The sequence below is a fragment of the Emydura macquarii genome, unplaced genomic scaffold (genome assembly GCF_026122565.2).
Source record: "Emydura macquarii macquarii isolate MOO-44397 ecotype Brisbane River unplaced genomic scaffold, CSIRO-AGI_Emac_v2 contig_746, whole genome shotgun sequence".
Taxonomy (NCBI): domain Eukaryota; kingdom Metazoa; phylum Chordata; order Testudines; family Chelidae; genus Emydura; species Emydura macquarii.
In genome coordinates, this window is record NW_027130883.1 from 1,010,184 (window position 1) to 1,034,299 (window position 24,116).

General features: G+C 57.6%; 1 protein-coding gene across 2 annotated transcripts; it reads right to left on the minus strand.

Annotated features, from left to right (window-relative positions):
- Positions 1 to 3,541: 3,541 nt before the first annotated feature.
- Positions 3,542 to 23,330, minus strand: HPN (hepsin). Of its 2 annotated transcripts, XM_067542926.1 has the most exons (13): positions 23,197 to 23,330; positions 21,801 to 21,906; positions 13,286 to 13,387; positions 12,907 to 12,948; positions 12,385 to 12,514; positions 11,472 to 11,594; positions 11,002 to 11,042; positions 9,636 to 9,801; positions 9,162 to 9,352; positions 6,880 to 6,975; positions 5,738 to 5,880; positions 5,487 to 5,651; positions 3,542 to 5,279 (listed from the first exon to the last, which is right to left on the minus strand). In XM_067542926.1, the coding sequence occupies exons 1-13, from the start codon at positions 23,209 to 23,211 to the stop codon at positions 5,241 to 5,243; spliced, it is 1,359 nt and encodes a 452-aa protein (XP_067399027.1). In that variant the 5' UTR covers positions 23,212 to 23,330; the 3' UTR covers positions 3,542 to 5,240. The 2 variants fall into 2 exon arrangements, with proteins under 2 accessions (XP_067399027.1, XP_067399028.1); XM_067542927.1 differs by lacking the exon at positions 12,907 to 12,948.
- Between the last annotated feature and the right edge of the window lie 786 nt (positions 23,331 to 24,116).

A 24,116-nucleotide genomic window follows, 5' to 3' on the forward strand; every position in this document is an offset into this window, starting at 1 on the left:
CAGCGGCCGCCAAAAAAGCTAACGGAATATTAGGAGCTATTAGGAAAGGGACAGAAACTGAGGCTGAAAACATCGCAATGCCAGTGTATAAACCCATGGTGCATCCACACCTGGAATCCTGCCTGCAGTTCTGGTTACTCCATCTCCAAAAGGATAGTCATGCTGGGAAAGCTCCAGAGAAAGGCACGAAAAATCAGTCGAGGGGATGGAACAGCTTCTGTCCGAGACAAGCACAAATGATTAGGGCAGCTCAGCATAGGAAAGAGACGAGTAAGGGGGCATGTGATGGAGATCTATAAAATCAGAAATGGCGCAGACACAATGAATGGGGATGTGCTGTTTACCCCTTCACCCTATATGAAAACCTCGGGTCGGGGGTTGAAGTCACTAGGCAGCGGGTTTAAAGCAAACCAAAGGAAGTACTTCTTCACCAATGCCCAGTCAGCCTGTGGAACTCACTGCCGGGGCATGATGTGGAGCCACAAATGTAACCGGGTTCAAAGGAGAATGAGACAAGTTCCTGGAGGATAGGGCCACCCATGGCTATTAGCCAAGATGGTCAGGGACACAACCTCATGCTCAATGAATTCTTTGCCTGGGTCTTCACTGCAGAGGATGTGGGGGAGAGCCTCACATCAGAGCTATTCCATTTCAGTGACAGGTGTGAAGCACTGTCCCACATGGACACGTGAGTAGAGCAGGTTTTGGAACAAACTGATAAATTAAACAGTAACAAGTCAGTCGGACCAGGTGGGATTCACCACGAGTTCTGAAGGAACTCAGCTATGAAACTGTGGCACCACTAACCATGGTGTGTAACCGATCGCTGAAATCAGCCTTTGGGCCAGATGGCTGGAAGGTTGCTAATGTGCTGCTGATTTTTTCAAAACCACCCCAGAGGCGATCCTGGCAATTACACACCGATGTCGGGGTTTGTTTGCTTTTTTCATGATCATGAAGGCCAGCATCCCAGATATTGCTGTGTCCAAGGACTGAGCCTCACAGCAAGCTCTTCTTTGCCACAGAACTCAAGGAGGGAAACATCTTTAGCCCCACTGGGGTTGGGGAAATTGAGGCAAAGGGTGAAGCCGTGACTTGGCCAAGCTCACCCAGCAAGCCTGTGGCACAGCTGGGACTAGACACAGGTTTTTAGTGTCTCAGTCTGCTGCTCTATCCACTAGGCCATATGGCCGATCTGGGAGTGTCCCTCCATACACACAGTTCTAGTGCAATAGAGACAATGGTCAAGCTGTGAAACTTGTGCAGTGTCTCATTGCCAATAGTGCCGGGGCTGGGATCACAGACCCAATCTGTGTCCCAGACCCTTGAGACTTTTATTACATGGTGGTTACAGTAACTTTAAGCATGTGGATGAAAACTGGTGTGGCTTTCCCTCCCCACATCACACCCCCTGCCCTGCCATTGAGCCATTAGCTCGTCAGGAGCCAGGGTGCCCCAAAATCAGTTGATAGAAGCTGTGAACTTTGAGAAAAACCAGGGGAGGGGACTGGGCTACATCTTGGAAATCTGTTGCTCAAACGTCCACAACTCTGGATCACTTGCCCTACACCATATCCCCAGGAGGGGGCTGCAAATTTCAACCCAACTGTGTAACCGTGCAGATTTCAGCTAATCCTTTAAACCAAAGTATCTTCTCAATGTGAACTGTAGCAGAGTGGGGGGCCCCCCCTCTAACAGGGGATGAAACTTAGTCACCAGCAACTGCTTTGCTGTGTCCAGTTCATGAGCACTGTCTGTTCTCAGCCCCCCACACAGATGGGCAGGGAGAGTGACTCAGACACTGCCAGAGAGACAAGCATTCCTCCCCCCGCCCCAAATCCTAGCACATACTCAGGAAACAGGGAAAGTGGTCATCCACCTGATCTCAGCTACTCACTGGGGCAGGAAAGGAAATCAGACCCCATATAGATGGGGACGTGTTACCCAGATCCCAGCACACACATGGAAGGGTAGGGACAGATGCGGGAAGGGCTCCCAGATCCTGACTTATAAGAGGGAGCATGGGAGAAGGGCTCAGAACTCCCACTGGGAAGAGGCCCCTTGATCCTTGTTTATGAGAGGGGTACTCAGACCCCACCCCCAGAGGGGCAGGTGACTCTAGATCCTTGCTTATAAGAGGGGGCTAAGATGCACCCCCAGAGGGGGAGGGCCTCTCAGACCCTTGCATGCACACTTGAGGAAGAATGTGGTGCTGACAGATGCCCCCATCCCTCTTCCCCTGTTACCTTTCCTAGTTTCCCACCTCTCCCCTCCCACTACCCATAACCCCACCCCCTCACCTGAGCCCCCATCTCCCTTCGCCTCCATCCTCATTTATCCCTTTCCCCTCACTGATGCCCCAAACCCCTCTCCCCCAATTCCCCACCACCCCAGGCCTCCTCGCAGCATTCATGTCAAATGTATTGGAGGTTCGAAAACAGTTTGATGGCATCTCCCCAAAATCAAACAACCCCCTTGACAGAGACAGATTTTACCATATGCGAAGAGCCCTTCAGCTTTCTGCCTTCAGCTGGCCCTGGTGCTGGCTGGGGTACAGAGGATGGCAAATGCCCCTGAGCGGCTATGAAAAAAACCCACTGGGCTAGAAAGTTTTCAGGCGGCACATGGGCCATGGAACCTGTTTGGTGCACGAGCCATGAAGCAAACCTCTCATCTGAGGGTTTAACTCGTTACCCACATTTCCAACAAGGCAGGGGCTGTCCTACACTGCCTGGGGAACTTGGCCAGCGAATGAGACCGTCTTGGCCAGGGGCACAGCCATGGTTCAAGTTCCCGGACTGGGCAAAGCAATGTCGAGAATCCTGCAGCTTTGAGAAAAGCTGCCTTTGTTGGTGGCGTTCGGGGCTGTTCCTCTGCAACCTCAGTCAAATGACCCTACATGTGGGTCATGACCCCTGCCCCGTGTCCCCATGCGGGGCAGCAGATTTCACAGCAAGCCATGTGACCTGTGGGTTTTGGAAGAACCAAGTCACTTGGCTGTTGAAGCTGGAGAAACTCAGCCGGGAAATCAGGTGGAAGTTTTTAACAGTGACAGGGATTAGCCTTTGGCCCATCTTCCCGGGGTTGTGAGGGAGTCTCCATTGCTGGTTCTTTTTCAATCCAGCCGGGGTGTTTTTCTAAACCCTCGGCTCTAGGAACGATTGTGGGCCCATTCTCTGGCTTGCGTCAGACTGCAAGGGCGGGGATCGGACTAGCTGATCCCAATGGGCCCTGCTGGCTTTGCACGCTAGGAAGGCAGACGAGAGAAGAATTAAGCGGCGAGCTGGGCTAGCCTGGTATTAGAGCAGAGCCGAGGACGCAGGCCGAGTGAAGTGCGGTCGTACAATCGGTGCCGAGGGAAGGCTGTCTCAGCTCCCGGCTGCCTGGCAGGTGGTAACTTGGGACAGCTGCCCGCCTGCGTCCCCATGCAATTGCCTCAGCTGCCAGGTTTGGCGAGCTCCTTAATTGCCTGCTAATGAGTTAATCAAACGTGCTCTGGAGCAGAGAAGGGGGCGGGGGAGTACAAAGTCCCAGGTGCGTGTCTAATCAAAACGAGGTTTATTTCTCATTGCATTGCTCACTGTGCAAACATATACAATGGGAGAGACACGCCCCCAAGGCAGAGGTGGGAGAAGCTAATACAATAAGCTATGTACAAGCGGGTTCCCGCCACCCCCCGACCCCACCCGGATTGCACGGGGAGCAGCCATGTGCAAAAATACAGCTTGGTCTCCATCACCTGAGCCGCCGCTCCCGGGTGTCACCTGCTGGGCAGGGCCGGGGATGAACGGCTCAGGGGGACCGTATGTGTGAGGCTGTGTGGCAGGGATGGGGTGTGTGTGTGTAGTGGGCAGGCGAGTGGTTGTGTGTGTACACGCTAGGATGGGCTGAGAGAGGGGGGGTGTGTTGCAGGGGATGGGCCCTGCTCTGTGTGCACGTTCACCTCTCTAAGCCAAGCTGTTCCCCCTGCCCTCCCAAACCCCGCTATGGGGCTCCCCCCCCCATGTCCATGCTTTTGGCCAATGCCCAGACTGGCCAAGCAGGCCGTGCGCCAGCCAGCGCGGTACTCGCTAGGACATGCTGAGCTCCAGGGGGCTCAGACCTGGCCCTTTCTCAGCCCCCCAGAACACATAGCTGGGGCAGGTGCTCACAGGAGGTGGGTCCAGAATGCTGCTCACGGGGGCCCTATGGTGTGTGGGGAGGAGGGATTTGGGACCCGGTGCTGGGAGGGAGGCTCCCAGGATCCCGAGGTATGCATGGCTGTTGGGAAGGGGGCGGCCTGGCAGGGGTGAGGGCAGCATTCCCTCCCCCTGGGGCTCTGCTGGCCTGATTTGGGGCAGCAGCTCTGGTTCCAGGAGTCCGGCAGCAACCAGGGCTGTGTGTTGGGATCCCCTCCTGCTCCGGGCAGTGGGTTGGGGGTCTACTCCATCGCCCCCAAAGGCTTCATCTCAGCCCCCCAGTTTTGTATCCTGGTTCCTCCCCCCAGGGCTGTGTCCTGGATCCCCCTAGGGCTGTGGGTCAGGGACTACTCCCCCTGTGCTTCGGGGCTGAGCTTTTGGCACTGGGGCGTTCCTGGCTGGTGGGCCTGCTCTCGCCCAGCACTGTAGGGGTTAAAGCCAGGCAACTCTGCCCTGGTTGGCTGAGGCGTGGCAGAGGGTGCAACTTATACAGCCATGCCTTCCTGCAGTTAACCAATCACAGAGCAGCTCTTCTCCAGGCCCTGCCCCCTTGCCACAGGATGAAGAACCCTAGGAGGCCATGGAAGAGCCCTATTGGTAGCTGGGTTTTTAAAGGGCCAGCACCACATTACGATAGGTGGATCTAGAGAAGAACCCATTGGTGGGTTCAGGCTTAAAGGGCTGGCGCTGTATTGCAATAGATGAAGCTAAAAACTCCCTCATTGGCAGGTGGATTCTTAAGGGGCCAGCGCTGTATTATGATAGGTGGATCTAGAAGTCCATCATTGGTGGATGGAGGCTTAAAGGGCCGGCGCTGTATTGTGATAGGTGGATCTCGACCATTCCTCCCCACCCCCCACCCACGCTCTCATTCCAGTAACCCAGACAAGACCCTGTCGGGCTCAGAGGTTGCCGGGTTTCAAAGTCCAGTGGGTCACATAGGAACATTTACCCCTTCTGGCTGGAATCGAGAGGGTGGTGTCCATCTGGTGTGGGGGGAAAGGGAGGGCTGGCGCCAGCGGCGTAGCACAGCTCCATGGTGCAGGAGCTGGGGGGCAGGTGTCAGTGCTGGGAAATGATCCCACTGGCCAGGGAGTGAGTCTGCAGAGAGAGAGAGAGAGATGGGGTGTCAGGGACTGTCAGGGCTGTGGGGGGCACAGACCAGAGGGAAGCACCCCCCACAAACAGACTGGAGGGATGATTCCTTCTGCCTCCGGGAGGGCAGACTGGGGGTATCCCCCCCCCCGTGGAAGTAGACTGGAGGGGACAATAACTGGAGGGACCATCCCGACCCCCTGCCCCACACACCTTCATGGCCTGGTGGATCCAGTCGTGGAAGGCGCCAACCCTGGTGTAGACCCCCGGTTTCTGGGGCAGGGCGCAGCCGGTGCCCCAGCTGACCACGCCGCAGAGGCGCCAGCGCGGGGTGCGGGAGATGCCGTCCTCACACACGAAGGGCCCCCCGCTGTCACCCTGCCGGGAGGGAGATAAAAAAAATGGGTCAGGGCCCTGGCACACACCCCCTGCCCACCCGTCCTACCCACCCCGGCTGGTCCAACCTGGCAGGCGTCGGTGCCACCCTCGGCATAGCCGGCGCAGAACATGCGGGGGCGGATCTGGTTGCTGTAGTAGTCAGGCGAATTGCAAACTGCGGTGCTGATGATGGGTACGGAGGCCTCCTGCAGGATGCTGGACTGCTGCCCTGGGTGAGATGGGATAAGAGTGGGCATGGGACTCCCTGACCTGCCCCCGCCCGCCCTGCATCCACACCCCCCCTCCCAAACCCAACACCCGCCCTCCTACAAATCTGGTCTCCGCCCTCCCGGCATCTGCTCCCCACCTGCACCCAACACCCCACTAGACAGCAGGGCATCTGCCCCCTGCCTGAACCCCAGCATCTGCCCCATTCCCCAGTCTCCAGCCCCACATCTGCCTGGTATCCACGACCCATTCCTCCCGGCACCTGCCCTGGCACTTGATCCGTGCCCCCCACCCGCCCAACCTCTGAACCCTGGCACCTGCCCCATGCCCCCATCAAGGAGGGACCTCTTGGAGTGTCATGCCCCCATGGGGGAGGTGGGCCTTCTGCTCTCGGGAGCCGGACATCCTGGGTTGCTCTGGGTGGCACACTCGGAATCCCCTCCTCATGGGCAGAGCCTAGGGTTACTACCTGTCCGTTTTTTGCCTGGACAGTCCGGTTTTTCTCTTCCAGTGACTGGCTGGCATTTAGGGTTGCCAGGTGCCGGTTTTCAGGGACCTGGCAACCCAAAATGGCACCTGTGTGGCGATGCCAGGTCATTAACCCGCACCACGCTACCCTGCTCAACCGGGGCCGCCTCCTACCTGCAGGCAGGCTCCTTGGGATGGTCCAGTGATTAACTGGGGTGTGGATGGGGGGGAGAGGAGCGGGACCCTTGGGGGAAAAGGCGGAGCAGGGGTGGGGCCTTGGGGGTCTGGTTACCAGGAATTAGAAAGGTGGCTGGCAAGCCTAGGGAGCCTCTAACACAGGTCTCTGTCCTCAGTGGCCCCTCTTTCTCCATCTCCAGACATGTGGCTCCAAGGCGTATGGCTGCGGGCCCCTGGTCGTCTACAGGGGAAGGGCGGGGCCTTGTACTGGCACCCTGAGTGGAGCCATGTCTGGGGTCAGGGATGTGTCCCGTGGGGACGGGGCCATATCAGGGAGTGGCTGTCGCACACTCACCGTAGTACTGGGTGTTGCCCCAGCCGGTCACGGTGCAGACCTTGCCATCCAGGAGGGGCTGCCCCAGCGCCGGGAGACAGACGGGCTGGACGTCCTCTGGGGAGACAGAGCCTGGGCATGAGGCTGAGACAAGGGGTGTGCCCTGAATGTGCACACATGCACACACACTCACAGCCACACATAACCACAGACACACACAAGCACACCACACACAGATACATGCATACCACACACACACACACACACACACACACACACACAAACCATGTACACACACTATTCGGACACAACACCACGCACACAGATAAATGCACCACACCCACAAATAGACTCACAGACTCTAAGGTCAGAAGGGACCAATATGATCATCCAGTCTGACCTCCTGCAAACGCAGGCCACAGAACCTCACCCCCTCACACACTCCTGTAATGAACCTCTAACCTCTGACTGAGTTATTGGAGTACTCAAATCCTGATTTAAAGACTTTAAGGTACAGAGAATCCACCAGCAAGCGAGCTGTGCCCCGTGCTACAGAGAAAGGCGAAAAACCCACAAAGCCATTGCCAATCTGCCCTGGGGGGAAATTCCTTCCTGACCCCAAATATAGCGATCAGCTAAACCCTGAGCATGGGGACAAGATTCACCAGCCAGACACCGTAGAAAGAATTCTCTGTAATAACTCAGAACCCACCCATCAAACATCCCATCCCAGGCCATTGGCATATCTACCACCAGTGGTCAAAGATCAGTCAATTGCCAAAAACTAGGCTGTCCCGTCGTACCATCCCCTCCATACATTTATCAAGCTCAGTTTTGAAGCCAGCTAGGTATTTTGCCCCCCACTGCTCCCCTGAGAAAGCTGTTCCAGAACTTCACTATTCTGATGGTTAGCAACCTGCATCTAATTTCATGTTTAAACTGCCTGATGACCAGTTTACATCCATTAGTTCTTGTGTCCACATTGGCACTGATCTTAAATCCTCTCCCTCCCTGGTATTTATGCCTCTGATGTATTTATAGGTGCAATCATATCTCCCCACAGCCTTCTCTTGGTTAGGCTAAACAAGCCAAGTGTCTCCTCTCATAAGGCAGGTTTTCCATTCCACAGATCATCCTAGTAGCCCTTCTCTGCACCTGTTCCAGTCTGAGTTCATCTTTCTTAAACATGGGGCACCAGAACTGCACACACTATTCCAGATGAGGTCTCACCAGCACCTTGTATAACGGCACTAACACCTCCCTATCTCTACTGGAAATACCTCGCCTGATGCATCCTAGGACTGCATTAGATTTTTTCACAGCCACAGCACATTGGCGGCTCATAGTCATCCTGTGATCAAGCAATACGCCCAGGTCCTTCTCCTCTGTCACTTCCAACTGATACATCCCCAGCTTATAGCAAAAATTCTTGTTATTAGTCCCTAAATGCATGACCTTGCACTTTCCACTGTTAAATTTCATCCTATTTCTATTACTCCAGTTTACAAAGTCATCCAGATCTTCCTGTGTGATGTCCCGATCCTTCTCTGTACTGGCAATACCTCCCAACTTTGTGACATCTGCAAATTTTATTAGCACATTCCCACTTTTTGTGCCAAGGGCAGTAATAAAAAGGTTAAATAAGATTGGTCCCAAAGTCTATCCCTGAGGAACTCCACTGGTAACCTGCCTCCAGCCTGACAGTTCACTTTTCAGTGTGACCTGTTGTAGGCTCCCCTTTAACCAGTTCTTTATCCACCTTTCAACTCTCATATTGATCCCCATCTTCTCCAGTGTAACTAACAATTCCCCGTGTGGAACCGTAACAAACGCCTCCCGGAAATCGAGGCATCCCTTTGTCTAAAAAATCCGTTATCTTCTCAGAGAGGCAGATCAGGCTGGTCTGACACGAGCTACCTTGTGTAAAGCCATGTTGTATTTTATCCCATATAGCGCTAAATGCACAACAGACACACCCACACAACCCACTACTCACACACACACACTGGTACAGACACCCCCTCTCTCTCACACACACACACACACACACTGGTAGGTAAACACACAATGAACACACACAACTGCTACTCACACACACACAGGTAGGTAAACACACAATGAACACACACTACAGACACCCCCTCACACACACACACACACACACACTCGTGCGCACATTCACACTGCAAACCCACGCACCAAGCCCCGTGCTGCCCCTCCTCCCCCGCAGTGTGTGGGTGCCCCCGGCTCCCCAGCTGGGGGGCGCCCCACACTCCCAGGCGTCACAGCTTGCCCACACGCACCGGTGAAGCTGAGGGGCGCAGCCAGGTGCACCAGGGCGATGTCGTTGCTGTTCTCCTCGCTGTTGGGGTCCAGGAAGGGCAGGTAGCCCGCGTGATACACCACGCCCGTCACCCCCGCCTGCTGCCCCCTGCTGGACACCTGCGAGATGGCACCCGAGAAAACCCGCCAGCGGCTCACCACCCGGTTCCTCCTGCAGGGATGGATGGACAGACACAGTACATGAGGGGGGCCAACCCCTCTGACACCAGGGACAGGACTGCTCCTGAGAGCAGGTGACTGGGAGCCAGGACTCCTGGGTTCTGTCCCTAGGAGGGGAGTGGTGTCTAGTGGTTAGAGCTGGGGTGGGGCTGGAGCCAGGACTGCTGGGTTCTAACCCCAACTCTGGGAGAGGAGTGGGGTCTAGTGGTTAGAGCTGGGGCGGGGCTGGAGCCAGGACTCCTGGGTTCTGTCTGCGCTCGGTGCCGGGCACTCACTCGGGGAAGCAGTGTGCGGCGGTGATGACCCACTCGCTGGAGATGATGGAGCCTCCGCACAGGTGGGTGCCGTCATACCGCAGGCTGACCTGCCATGGCCACTTGCCCAGGCTGGCGTCCTGGCCCCCCACGATCCGGTCAACAGACAGCTTCCTGCGCCCGCAGTCTGCATGGGACATGCCGGTCAGTGCCAGACACCCCCACCGCAACCACCGGGGGGAGACACCACCAGCCCCACAACCACAAGACACACCTGGTTGCCTTGGCCACTCTCCCAGCATCGTCCCAAGGGAACCAATGGGACAGCCCCCAGGGTGACTCCCCCTGCACCCTGATGCCAAAGGAGGTTTCCTGGGTTACTCTGGAGGCCGCATTTTATCCTGTAGCTTCTTCCACACTGGGGCTTGTCTATGTCAGCTGGAAACTCTCCAGGGCCTGGAAATGTCGGCACAACGAGGCCCTGTGCTCATTCCACCAGACCCCCAACTGGTGCCAATGGGCTGTAGCTGCCCTGGGGTCAATGGGCCAGATCCTATCTGGGGTCAAAGCTGCCCTGGGGTCAATGGGGCCAGACCCCCAGCTGGTGTCAGTTGGGCACAGCTCCATTGGAGTCAATGGAAAATTGGGTTTTTGACCAAAGGAAAAGCCTTTCTCAGGAAAAGCCTCTGCTCTGGTTGAAAACCCCAATGCTCCTGTCCAAGAGGAGAGATCAAAGTGCACCACGGGAGTCCCTGGCTCTGCTGTGTCAGGGGATCTCAGCTGATGGACGGGAACAGGGACATGAGGTAACTGAGCAACTCTGCACACAAGCGCCGTGGCTGTGCTTCAGAATCAAAACCCTCTGGGGATTGAAACGTCACCAAGAAATGTTAGTTTTCCTTGGAAATGAGAAGAAAAAAATTCCAAGCCGCTCCAGTCAGGCTGATTGTGATGGGCACTGAGCAGAGAGGGTGAGATGGATGCGGATGGGGTTGGACACGCAGACAGGTCTGTGCGGGGTAGATGTGCAGGGTGTGGTGGTGGCTGGAGAGAAGGACGGATGGGGGGCATGGAGATGGCTGGATGGGTATGGAGGTGGACAGATGGACAGATGGAGATGGATGGTGGGGTAGATGGAAATGGATGGATATGGGGTGTGGAGATGGATGGGTGTGTGGATAGGGGTGGATGGATGGCTGTGTGGGTGCATGGAAATGGATGGATGGATGGGTGGATGGATGGAGGGATGGGTGTGTGGGTATGGAGATGGATGGGTAGAAGGTGTGGAGATGGGTGGGTGGGGAGATGGCTGGCTGGGGGTGGCTATGGAGGTAGGTGGATGGATGGGGTGGTGGCTGGGGCTGTGCCTACGGCTGAGGCTACATACCTTGGCAGAGCGTCGCAAGGAACCGGCCTGTCGGGCAGTCGCTGTAAGACAGAAATGTGAGCGGTCAGCATGGGGGTGGGGCAGGAAGGGACGTGTGGGGTGTCAGGTGCGTGTTTAGCGCCCGTGGGGCATCTGGGAAAGGTGCCACGCACAGGGACCCGGACACGTACGCACACCTCAGAGCCAGGTCGCTTCCCCGCAGTGACAGGGCCCGACAGAAAAGGAAGAGAATAGGTGTGAGCTGGGGCATCAGGGGGACAGACAGACAGACAGACAGACACACACACACACACACACACACAGACACACACATGCTGATCAAACAAAATGAACCTGAGCCAATATAAGAGTAACTGGCTCCTAGGGGCCCAGCAGCACCGCCGTGGGGGAAGGCCTGCCCTGCCCTGCCCACAGCCCCGCTCCTAGCAGCGTGGAGCCCCCGGCCGAGTCCCCCGGCCCGCCCCACGCACCAGATGGAGATGACCTCGCTGAGTCTATGGACCAGGGGCAGGCGAGACTCGTTCACGCAGAAATATCCCGACGTCCCATTGGCGCCCGCGCGCTCCACGTCCAGCTCCGAGTGCCAGAGAGACCTGCGGGGAGGGGACAGCGTCACCCGCATGCAGCCACCCCCCACCAGAGATCTGCCCCCCCCACACAGTGCAACCCGCTCCCGACCCACAGCCCCTGCGATCCCAGCCTTGGGTCCCCCCAGCTCCGTCAGCGCCCCTCAGTCTTGACCCACGGCTCCTGCTGCCATCCCAGCCAGGGCCGGATTAACGCAGGGGCTTTAGGGGCTGCAGCCCAGGGCCTCGGGCCAAGCGGGGTCCCACAAAAACAAATCCATGATTATCTGTGCAGGGAAGCAAGAGGATGTCCCTTGCGCGGAGGGCGAGCCTGGGCAGAGCTTCCTCCCCGGACCTTGCGGCTGCCAAAAAAAACTTCCCCGCGCCTCCGGCTTCCCTCCTTCCCCGGCGGCTGAAAAGGAGCGAACCTCGCAGAAGGTCCGAAAAGGAAGAGCGGAAAGTCGGGCCGTGGCTCCGGTTTGGGGAAGGAACGAAGGGCCCTGGCCCCTGGGCAGGGGCTGGGGGAGAAACCCCCAGCTGGGGCTGCGCAGTAAAGTCCCAGGAGAAGTGACGGAGTGGGGCTGACCCCCCCCCCCCCACGGGCACAGCCCTGGGAAAGCTCCTGTCCAGCCCTGGTGGGGGAAGACACAAAATAAAGGGTGGGGGCGAGGAGAGAAAAGACTTGTATACAGGGGCCCCCCAAAATCTAATAGCCCCAGGAGAGTTAATCCGGCCCTGACCCCAGCCCTGGGTCCCCCCGACTCTGCCATTGCCCCTCAGTCCCGACCCGCAGCCCCCCGCTACCCCAGGCTGGTACCTGACGAAGCCCATCTCGGCACAGCTCAGCGCAGCCACCAGGGCGTTGGAGTGGGAGGAGCAGATGAGGCGCCATTTGCCCTCGCTCTCGTCGTACAGCGTGAGCCGGAGGTCGGCCGGGCTGACCTGGACTGTGGGGTGGGAGGGGGGGGCAGCGCTGAGCAATGGGCTAAGGACCTCACAGGTCACCCCTCTCCTCCCCCCACACCCTGCATCAGCGCCCCGGCTCTGCCTGTGTCCGTGTCTCCCTCTAGTGGCCATTCTGAGGGTGGGTCAGAGCAGGGGTCTGGGCTGCTCACAGGCCGGTCAATTTCCTATGAACACCCGCAGAGTAGCCGTGTGACCCCTGGGAGCCAGGACTCCTGGGTTCTATGCAGGAGGGCAGTGGGGGCTGGGGGGTTAGAGCAGGGGGATTTGGGCCCCACTCTGGTGCGCACAAGCAGGGCGGGTGTCAGACCCCGATCTTGAGGGGGGCTAGTAACTCCCAGTCATAGGGCCCCGGTCAATGGGCTGCCCCACTCACCCCCATACAGCCCTTCTCTGTCGCTCCCCAGCACCGCCGTCACTGCAAGAGACAAGAGAGCCTGAGAGCACGTGCAGAGCCCACCGTGCCCAGCAGGGGGCAGCACGAGGGGGCGCTCCAGCTGTGATTGTGTGGAATGGGGAGATGGCATCAGGGAATGGGGCAGGGGGCTGTGGGGTGGGAATGAGGGGCAGGGCGGGGTGGGGGGAGCCCAGGGCTGGGATAGCCGGGAGCTGTGGAGCAGAGTGAGGGGCAGGGCTGGAAGGGGTGGGGGGCTAGCCAGGGGCAGGTGTGAGGGGCAGGGTGGAGAGGGGCTAGCCGGGGGCTGTGGGGCGAGCGTGAGGGGCGCTGGGTGGGGGGACAGGGGTTGGGTTCTTACCGATGGCCCACACACCGGCTCCGATGCCGGCTAAGAGCAGGAAGCCGCCAGTCACGACAGCCACAACCTTTGGCAGCGACCACCACGGCACCTTGGGGCCCCCTAGAACAGGAGGGGGGGTTAATGGGGCTGGGACCGACACCCCCCCCCGGTCCTCAGCACAGGCTGTTGCACTGAGCACTCCCCTCCCACAGCCGGCCGGGATCCCCCACCCCAGCACATGGCTCTGGGGCTGACCCGAGGGCTTATCTCCCCTGGTATCCTGCCCCAGCTCAGCCCATGGGCCTCTCCAGCCCCATATCCACCTCCCTGCCACCCTAGGGGAGTCGCAGGGACTCAGCATCCAGCCTGGGGGCCTGCCTGCCCCGGCCTCCACTCTCCTGCTCATTCAGCCAGCCCTGGGCACCTGTCACCCTCCTGCCCCGGGCTGCCACGGTCCCAGAGGGACGGAGGGAGGGGACAGTCAGCCTGGGGATGAAAGAGGGGCCTGGAGACACGAGGGTGGGGCAGAGAGAGAAAGGAAGAGGTCCCGGCTCCCAGCCCCATGGTGAAGAGTTAATGAATTGTGTGTCCCGCAGGCCCAGCCTGGCGGGGTTGGGGAGGGTGTTGGTCCAGGGGGACTTTGCCCTTGGGCAGGGTGCAGTGACCCATGGGGACGCAGTGCCAGCGAGTTCCGGGCAGGGCTGTTCCCATCTCTGGGGCCCCTGTGGGGGACGCTGGTGCCCCACCCCCAGGCGCAGCGGGGTCACAGGGGTGGGAACCAGCCCCATGGTGCCACTGACTGGAGCCCCCCCAGCTTTGTTGCCCCGGCGTGGGCCAGCACATCAACCCCATAGATACTGAGCCCCCCGAGTGCCTCTACAGTAAGGTTCCCCTATTCTAGGGGGCGCTGTGCTGCGGAGTGGGGGCCTCAGTAGGGGGCTCCATGCTGCGGGGAGCAGGGCAGGGGCTGAGGAGGGATTCTTTTCCCCTCAGACTCAGCGTTAGCCCCAAATCCCCAGCACAGCCTGAGAGGTCGCTGTAATCCTGGAGGCATCCCCAGAGTTAGATGACTGACTCCCAGCCCCCTTGCTCTAGCCACTAGACCCATGTCCCCCGCTCCCGAGAGCCGGGGACAGAACCCCGGAGTCCTGGTGGCGCATGGGGGCTCTGTGGAGACGCAGGTGTGCGGCTGAATCTGGCCCGTGCCCAAGGCAGGGTTGAAGGGACGTGGTGCTGTCCACGTGCTGGACTCTGCCCAGAGGCCGGTGCCTCATAGCCAGGGGGTCATCTGGGCCGGAGCTGCAGATGCTGCGCTGGGGCAGATGGGGAAGGGGGGGCAGGACAGGTTTTTTGATCTCCTCACGCCTGGTCTGGGAGGACCAGCTCCTGTCCCCACCCCACACACCCCAGGAGCCCGGCCCAGCTGGGGGGAAAGGGTTGCCAGCCTACACCTGGGGAATGGGAACCAGCGGAGGTGGGGAGAAGGGCAGGTCCAGGGCCCAGCTGAGCCTCACGGCTGCTCTACCACAGCACAAGTGGTGCTCTCTGAAATGTACAGATGGGGAAACTGAGGCACAGATCCGGGCAATCGGAACTGGAAATAGAACTCAGGAGTCCCGGCTTCCAGTCGCCCACCTTGCGATGTAAGGGGATAACACAGCAGGCATGTATGTCTTCAGCTGCACTGAAATAATACAATGGCAACCTACTTATTCAACAGCCCTGGGGTCACACAATGGGACAGAGTGTGTGTGTGTGCAGTCACCCTAGGCTTTGTGTGAGTGTGTGTGTGTGTGTGTACAGTTGCCTAGGGTCACACAACAGGGCTGTGTGTGTGTACAGTTGCCCTAGGGTCACCCAATAGGGCTGTATGTGTGTGAACTGTCATCCTAGGGTCACACAACAGGGCCCTGTGTATGTGTGCGTGTGTACAGTTGCCTAGGGTCACACAACAGGGCCCTGTGTGTGTGTGTGCGCACGTGTGTGCGCACGCGCGCGAACACAGTCACCCCGGGTGGCACAGCAAGCCAGCGATGAGCAGTACCACTAAGAGAGGCAGAACCAGAGCCCGCTTGGTACGTACGGCCCCAGAGCCGCACAGCCCCAGCCCGGGCCTATGGGGCAACGAGGCTGATCTTCTATGGGAGAGGGACTGTCTCTCACTGTCTGTGCAGGGATGTCCCAACGGGGCCCTGATCTCGGCTGGGGTCTGCGTGGTGCCCGGTTCAATGAGGCCTGGCTTGATGGTGCCCAAATGGTAGCTAACGACCTGCTGAACCACTTGACATCTGGGAACGCTGGAAAAGGCTTAAACCAAATAAACTGATTGGAAATCCCAGAAACCAGCATTAGTAGAGCAAAAAGGGACCCTGGAAAAGCCCTTTTCAGGCTCCCTGAGCCCCACAGACCCTCTGCCCCGGCCCCGGGACCAGGCGATAGGGGTCGGACTGGAGGGCAGAGGAGATGTTACCACATGACACTGAATTCAGCTAGGCCACCCTGCTAAAGACAGCTGCCCCCTGCCCCACTGCACACTTCCCGCAGGCAGAGCCAGATGGGGCAAATCTCCACCGCAGGGCAGAGCAGCAGGGGTTTTTCCCTGGGGAAAATTTCCACCTTTTGTCAAAACAACAAATATCCCTCCCCCTTCAGTTTTCTGTCCCCAGATGTTCATTTTTTATTTCCCTGGGTAAAGCAGAAAGTTCCTGGGTATAGAACCCAGGTGTGCTGGCTCCCAGTCACCCCTGCTCTAACCCACTAGACCCCAGGCAGGGGAGGGAAATGGGGACAGGACCCCTGCCCCTCGCTGGCACATGCAGCAAAGACCCGCCGGCCCTGCAGGGGCAATCCCTGCACTGGCAACTGTTCCCACCGTCATCTCTGCCAAGACGCTGATACCTCCGCCCGACCCACTGCCGCCCAGCATAGGCCCCTGAAATCAGCGAGGTCAAAATACAGCTTTTCTGCAGGGATAAACGAGGACTGAAACCCTTGGAAATGGATAGATGTGGCATGGATGGAGGGATGGATGCGTGTGTAGATGGATGAATGGATGGAGTCAAGGCACGAGGGGTACATGTGCGGATGGATGATATAAATAATACAGCAAGGCACAGATTATCCAACAAGTTCTTGGAATGCGTTGGAGACAATTTTTTATTCCAGAAGGTGGAGAAAGTGACCAGGGGAGAGGCTGTTCTAGATTTCCTTTTGACAAACAGGGAGGGACCAGTTGAGAGTTTGAAAATGGAAGGCAGCTTCGGTGAAAGTGATCATGAAATGATCATGATGGATTCCTGGCTCTAAGGAATGGTAGGAGGGAAAACAGCACAATAAAGACAATGGATTTCAAGAAGGCAGACTTTAGCAAACTCAGGGGGTTGGCAGGTAAGATCCCATGGGAAGCAAGTCCAAGGGGAAAAGCAGTTTGCGAGAGTTGGCAGTTTTTCATAGCGATGTTATTAAGGGCACAAGAGCAAACTATCCCACTGAGTAGGAAAGATAGGAAGGATGGCAAGAGACCACCCTGGCTTAACCAGGAGATCTTCAATGATCTGAAATTCAAAAAAGAGTCCTACAAAAAGTGAAATCTACGTCAGATTATGAAGGATAAATATAAACCAACAATACAAGCATGTAGGGACAAAGTTAGAAAGTCCAAGGCATAAAACGAGATCACGCTAGCTAGAGACATAAACTCATAAAGGGTAACAAAAAAACATTCTACAAATACATTAGAAGCAAGAGGAAGACCAAGGACAGGGTAGGCCTGTTACTCAATGAGGGGGGGGAAACCACAACAGAAAATGTGGAAACAGCAGATGTTCTAAGTGACTTTTTTGTTACAGTTTTCACCAAAAAGGTTAGGAGCAACTGGACATTAAACATAGTGAGTGCCAGTGACAATGAAGTAGGATTTGAGGCTAAAATAGGGAGAGAACAAGTTAAAAATGACTTGGACTAACTGGATGTCTTCAAGTCAGTAAGGCCTGATGAAATCAATTCTAGAATATTCAAGGAGCCAAGGGAGGAGATAGGTGAGTCATTAGCAATGATCTTCGAAAACTCACAGAAGACGGGAGAGATTCCAGAGGACTGGAAAAGGGCAAATATAGTGCCCATCTACAAGAAGGGGAATATGGACAACCTGGGGAAATACAGAGCTAACGTCAGTAGCCAAAAAGATAATGGAGCAAATAATCAGACTGTCAATTTGCAAACACCTAGAATGTAATAAGATGATAAGTAACAGTGAGCAGGGATTTGTCAAGAACAAATCATGTCAAACCATACTAATAGTCTTTTTTTGACAAGGTAACAAGCCTTGTGGATGGGGGGGAAGCTGAAGATGTGGTATATCTTGACTTTAGTAAGGCTTTTGATACTGTCTCACACAACCTCCTCTTAAACAAGTGGGAAATATAACCTAAATGTAGCTACTGTAAGAAGGGTGCATAACTGGTCAGAAAACTGTTCCCAGAGAGTAGTTATTAGCGGTTCACAGTCAAGCTGGAAGGGCATATCGAGTGGGGACCCGCAGGGACTGGTCCTGGGTCCAGTTCTGTTCAAGATTTTCATCAGTGATTTACATAATGGCATAGAGAATCCACTTGTAAAATCTGTGGACGATACCAAGCTGGGAGGGGTTGCAAGTGCTTTGGAGGATGGGATTAAAATTCAAAATGATCTGGACAAACTGGAGAAATGGTCTGAAGTAAATAGGATGAAATTCACTAAGGACAAATGCAAAGTACTCCACTTAGGAAGGAACAATCAATTGCACGCGTACAATACGGGAAAGGACTGCCTAGGAAGGATACTGCTGCAAGGGATCTGGGGGTCATAGCAGAGCACAAGCTAAATATGAGTCAGCAGTGTAACCCTGTTGCAAAAAAAGCAAACATCATTCTGGGATGTTGTAAGAAAGACCTGAGAAGTAATTGTTCCGCTCTTTTCTGTGCTGATTAGCCCTCATCTGGAGTGGTGTGTCCAGTTCTGGGCACCACATTTCAGGAAAGATGTGGACAAACTGGAGAAAGTCCAGAGAAGGCCAACAAAATTCACTGAAGGTCTAGAAAACATGACCTCTGAGGGAAGATTGAAAAAACTGGGTTTGTTTAGCCTGGAGAAGAGAAGACTGAGAGGAGACATAACAACAGTTTTCAAGTACATAAAAGTTTGTTACAAGTAGGAGAGTGAAAAATTGTTCTCATAAACCCTGAGAATAGGGCAGAAGCAATGGGCTTAAATTGCAGCAAGAGCAGTTTAGGTTGGACATTAGGAGAAACTTCCTATCTGTCAGAGTGGTTAAGCACGGAACAAATAGCCTATGGAGGCTGTGGAATATCCATCATTGGAGGTTTTAAAGGACGAGTTAGACAAACCCCTGTCAACAATGGTTTAGTTAGTATGTCGTCCTGCCTTGAATGCTGGGGACTGGACTAGAAGACCACTCAAGGTCCCTTCCTGTCCTACACTTCTCTGTGGGCTGGCTGGCTAGAGGAGTGTGTGTGTAGGGATGGATGGAGGGATGCATGTGGAGATGGATGGAGGGATGGACAGAGGGATACATGTGGGATGGATGGAGGTGTGTATGGATGGATGCATGGATGGATGGATGGATGGAGGGGTACATGTGGGATGGATGGAGGGGTACGTGTGGGATGGATGGATGGATGGATGCATGGATGGTGGAGGGGTACGTGTGGGATGGATGAATGGAGGGGTCCATGTGGGATGGATGGATGCATGTGGAGATGGATGGATGGAGGGGTACATGTACCTATTATATAGCTATCAGATCACTACAGACACACCTACCATGATCGATAAAGCCTGTGAATAGCACCACTGCAGCCACCATCTGACAGCATTGTTAGCACCAGTTGGTAAATGTTCGCTCTTTTAGTCCTTTACTATCTGTATATCTGAGTCCTTTATATCCCAACTATGCTTTAGAATCTTTATGATAGTAACAAAGGGGATGTTTGAATTCTAAGGCCCGGGACACTGGGACTAGACCTATAATAACCCTAGCCAGGAATTGTATTTATTAGGCTGCAGCTAATAATCCGTGATGTCTCCATGTCTATGGAACCCCAGATATCCTTGATTCCCTTAATGTAGATCGAATGCCGACATAAGCATATATAAACCAGGGGTTGATGAGACGTGACTGTCACAGCAGATGTTTCCCATGGGGGAATCAATAGGGAAGAATGACCAGGGGGAAAGAAGGACCCCCCAAGGGAGATTATCTTGAAGAACGTTGGTCCTCCTAGCTGTAAATAATGGTGCGTTCACACATCCATCAGGTATAGTGAGATTATCCGGAGCTGAAGGGAAATCCCACTGGAAGAGATGGTTCTGGGTGGGTAGTTTTGGCACGGAGGGGTCTCTTTGTCTAACAGCCCCATATAACGACAGAAGGTTTGGAACTTAGTTGGGGTAGGAAAGTGCGTGTCCCACTAGCCCCAGTGGAGACCAGATACTGAGCCGGCTTTGCGCCTCACACTGGGGTGGGGACAGATCAGTTCATCTTCCTGTGCTCTGCATACAGCTGTGCTGAGCTCGGGCTGAGAATCGGTCATTACCGAATTCCAGCTGAGCCTGTGATGGGACAATCTCCAATCGCCATGAACTTCAGACCCACGACAGCATCACCCTGCCCCGATTCCCGCGGGGAACTCCGGGCCCCGCTCTGAGCACCAGCTGCACAGACAAGGCCCAGCAGGACTCTGTGTCTGTGCTTCTTCCAACAAGCCTCTGGGAACACCAAGTCCTGAGCTGGGGAACGGGACAGGGCCAGCTGCCCAAAGAGACCCTAATATCCAGGGTGTGGCTTGAACCCCCGCTGCCTCCACTGCCAACACCAGGGGGTCACCCCCAAACTCAGCTGCAAACACCACCGCCCTCCTTCACTGCACCACTCGACTCCAGAGCCCCCACCACAGCGCTAGATGCTGGGGCAAGGAGCCCCCGGGACCCTGGGGAGGGGAGCGGTGGGCAGGAGACGGGGGGAGATTTCCCCTCTTTCTAGGGCATTGGTGAGACTGACCCTGGGAAATTCCACGCCCTGGGTGATGTAGCTAAGCCAAGCTGAGACCCGGTGCAGATGGCGCTAGGGCAGCGGAAGGATTCTTTCATCAAGCCAGCCAGCCGCTGCCTCTCACGGAAACGGGTTTGTGGCACCAGCGATACGCCATGGCACCGCAGCACCCAAAGGACGACGCTCACAAAGCTGGAGCAGCGGCAAGACTGGGTGGGCAGGACAAATGCAAAGCAGAGACAAGCCTTGGGCGGCCGGGTAACGCGGTCACTCCTCCAGAGCCATCTCCGCACGGGTACGGACAAGGCTGAGGCCAACTCTCGCCAACCCCAGTCTCAGCAACCACAGACTGGGGCTGGGAACGGCCCAAACAGAGTAGCCAGTGGGCCCGGGAAGAGCCTGAGGCATGGAGACGCTTCCTGGCCAAAACCCAAATATGAGGGAGATCAAGGGAGAGAAGCAGTGATGCTGCCTGAGTCTGCCGAGAGCCTGAGCCCGTCACTATCCCGCCAGCCATGCACCAACTCCCTGCTCCTCCCCCACCCAGCCCCCACCAGCCATATGCCAACTCCCTGCCCCAACCTCTGCCCCTCCTTTGCCAGCTTGGCCAACTCCCCTCCCCCATGGGAGAGCTGCGTACCGACTCCTGTCCCCCACCAGCCATGCGCCAACTCCCTCCACCTCCCCCTCTCCTGCCAGCTTCACCAGCCTCTCCACCCACAAACCTCCCCATCCCTGTCTGGTTGTGGACCTGCCCTTCTCCCTAGCCTGCCCCTCTTGGTTGGGGGGTGAGCACTGAAGCGGGGGGGGGGAGCCTGGAGGGAACTCAGTCAGCATGACCCGCTCGCGGCCTCTGCCCAGGCATCTGGCACCGTTAATGATCAACTTCTGCAGCAGTCCCGGGAATGGGATCAGAGAAAGTGCACCGTTTGGGGACGGGGTGTAGGATATAGGATGGGGGAGGGGTGGGATCAGGGACTGGGGGAGAAGTTGGGGTCCTGAAGATGGGGTGTTGGATCATGGGAAGGGGCAGGGACTGGCGAGGGGGCAGGGGCGTGGGATCAGGGGTTGAGAAGGGCAGGGTGTAGCACAGGGGATCGAGGCAGGGGTGGGATCAGGGAGGGGCTGGGATCGGGGGTTGCGGGGGCTGTGTGGCATGGGGGGTTGTGTGGGGCATGGCGCTGGGCAGGAGTGCTGTCTTGGTGCTGAGGGTGGGAGCAGGGATCGGGGAAGGGGCTGGAAGCGGATGGGGTGGGGTAGGAGGGGGCGGGGGTAGGATCAGGGGTCGGGAGGGTTTGGGAGGGGGCAGTGGTGGGAACAGGGATCAGGACGGGGTAGGAAAGGGTGGGGGTAGGATCAGGAGGGGGGCTGTCACATCGGGGATCGCAGGGGACATGGCGCTGGCCAGGGGCGTTGGCTAGGGCCAGGGGGTGGGATGCAGGATGGGGGCAGGGGCAGCCCCCAGCCCAGCTCCCCGCGACTCACCGTCTTTCTCAGCCATCTCCGCTCGGCGGTTAATGATTGACCGTCCGGGGCCGCTGGGCCAGACCAGACAGAGCCCGCTCCCCTGGCACCCGGCACGTCCCGCACCCTGGGGACAGAGAGCACAGAGGGGCGGTGACTAAAGGTTTCCAGCCTTGGCTGGCGCCAGCGCAGGCCTCCCAGGCTCTGAGATCCTGCCTGAGGACCCCAAATCATCTGCCTCTGCAGCCTTTCACCCCACAGCGCCCCACAAGCTTGGACGGCTCGCCTGGAGCTGGGTGCAGCCCGCTCTGGGGCGGGGCAGCTGCGGAACAGCCGCACAGAACGCCGCACGGGGACGGCTCGCCCAGTGCTGGGATGCAGCCGCCTCTGGTGGGGTCCGAGTCCGTGCTGCCCACTCTCCACGTGCGGAGCCACATCCTTGCAAGCCCCATGGGGCAGGCATGGGGTGTGGGAGCCACACTGGGAGGAGACAGCCACAACGTCCAGCCAGCCGCTGCCGAGCCTGCACCGCTGTTTTGGCCTGGGGCAGTGCTGGTTAAACCCACAGGCATGCCTCCAGCCATCCAGCCATCCATCCCCCCACATCCCTCCACCCATCCATCCGTCCCCCACACCTGTCCATCCACCAACCAATCCACCCCTCCATCCCACCATCCATCCGTCCCCCACACCCATCCATCCACCTACCCAGCCCCCCATGCACCCCTCCATCCACCCACCCACCTACAGTTTCTCTCCATGTTTTACTGTTAGTGAAAGAAAAATAAATTCCAGCCCCACAACCCTTATAGCCCCACACCGCAGCCCCACACTGCCCACAACCCCTATAGCCCCACACTGTCCAGTCCCTCTGCACCCACAGCCCCACATGGCCTAACCCCATAGAAGCCAGCCTCCTGTTCGTATCTCCTGTGGGTGCCACAGATGGCTCCATGGGGTGTGTGTGTGTGGAGGGTCCATCATCGATATGCAGCATCCCCCGCCCTGCCCCTCCTTCCATCACCCACAGCCTCATCCCCAGGAGGGGGGAACCCTGCTCGCCCCAACTGTAACCCGCACCCATAGCCCAAGGGGGTACACCTCAGCAACCCCACCCTGTGCCCTACGGTTACCTCTGCTGGCAACAGCCCCGGGTGGGGCTCTGGGGTGGGGTGCCCGGGGGGTGCCTAGTGATTGGGGTAGGGCTGTCTGAAGTGGGGAGTATCTGGGTGCAGTGGCTGGCGTGGGGTGGATCTGGGGCACAGTGGGGGGGCAGGGGAGGGAGGGAATCTCTGGGTGCGGTGCCCAGGGATGTCCTGGAGGGGGGAATCTGGGTCACGGGGGGCAGGGGGTGTCTGGGCCGTGGTCGTGCAGGGCGGGGTGCCCGGGGCGGGAGCCGGGGCGGGAGGTCCCTTACCGCCGACACGTCCATCCCGCTCCGGCTGGCCGCTGGCTCACCGTGCAGCTGGCCGGGGCTCCCCCGAGCGGGGCGGCCTGGCAGGGGCTGCCATGGGGAGCGCAGGGGGTCACCCGGCCAGGGCGGCAGCTCCGCGGCGCGATGGTTCAGTTCACCTGGGGCGGGCGGGCGCCGGGGGAGGGGGGGCGCAGGGGCAGGGGCCGGGGGCTGCCCAATGGGCGGGGCACACCTGTGCACGCCCCCCCCCCCCTGCCCAGCCTCCCCGGGGGGGGGGGCGAGGAAACGGGCTATAGCACATGTGAGAGGGGACGAAGTAACTGGAGGGGAGTGCGGTCCAGCGGTTACAGCAGGGGGGAGGGAGCCCGGACTCCTGGGTTCCATCCCAGCTCGGAGGGGGCACCCAGCCAGGACACCCCTCCCCCAGCTCTCCATGGCGCCCAGCAGCCCCCGCCTTTCCCCCGCGGCGAGCCTGCCCGCCGCCGGCTCCCTGCGCTCAATGGCAGCATTGTGCTGCCTCCGCCTTGGGGCTCCCCCCTCGCCTGCGCACGGGTGGGGAGGAGGGAGGCGGGGGCGGCAGATGGCAAACCTGCCCTGGCTGGGTCCCAAGCCGCTGGCTGCTGGGCCTCCTGGCATGTTCCGGGGGAGGCGTGCAAGCAATACTGCCCCCCCTCCCATCCCTTTCAACCCAGGGTACAGAGGGGAAACTGAGGCACGGCGAGAGATTCAAGGTTAGACCCCAGGAGTTCTGGCTCCCAACCCCCCCCCTGCTCTAACCACTAGACCCCACTCCCCTCCCAGAGCCAGGAGTCCTGGCTCGCAATTGCAACTCTCATCAGAAAGCCCTACCACAGCCCACTAACGCGGGGCCACATTCGTCAGTGAGGGACTCGTGCAGCTGGTATTGGCTTAACGTGAATTTT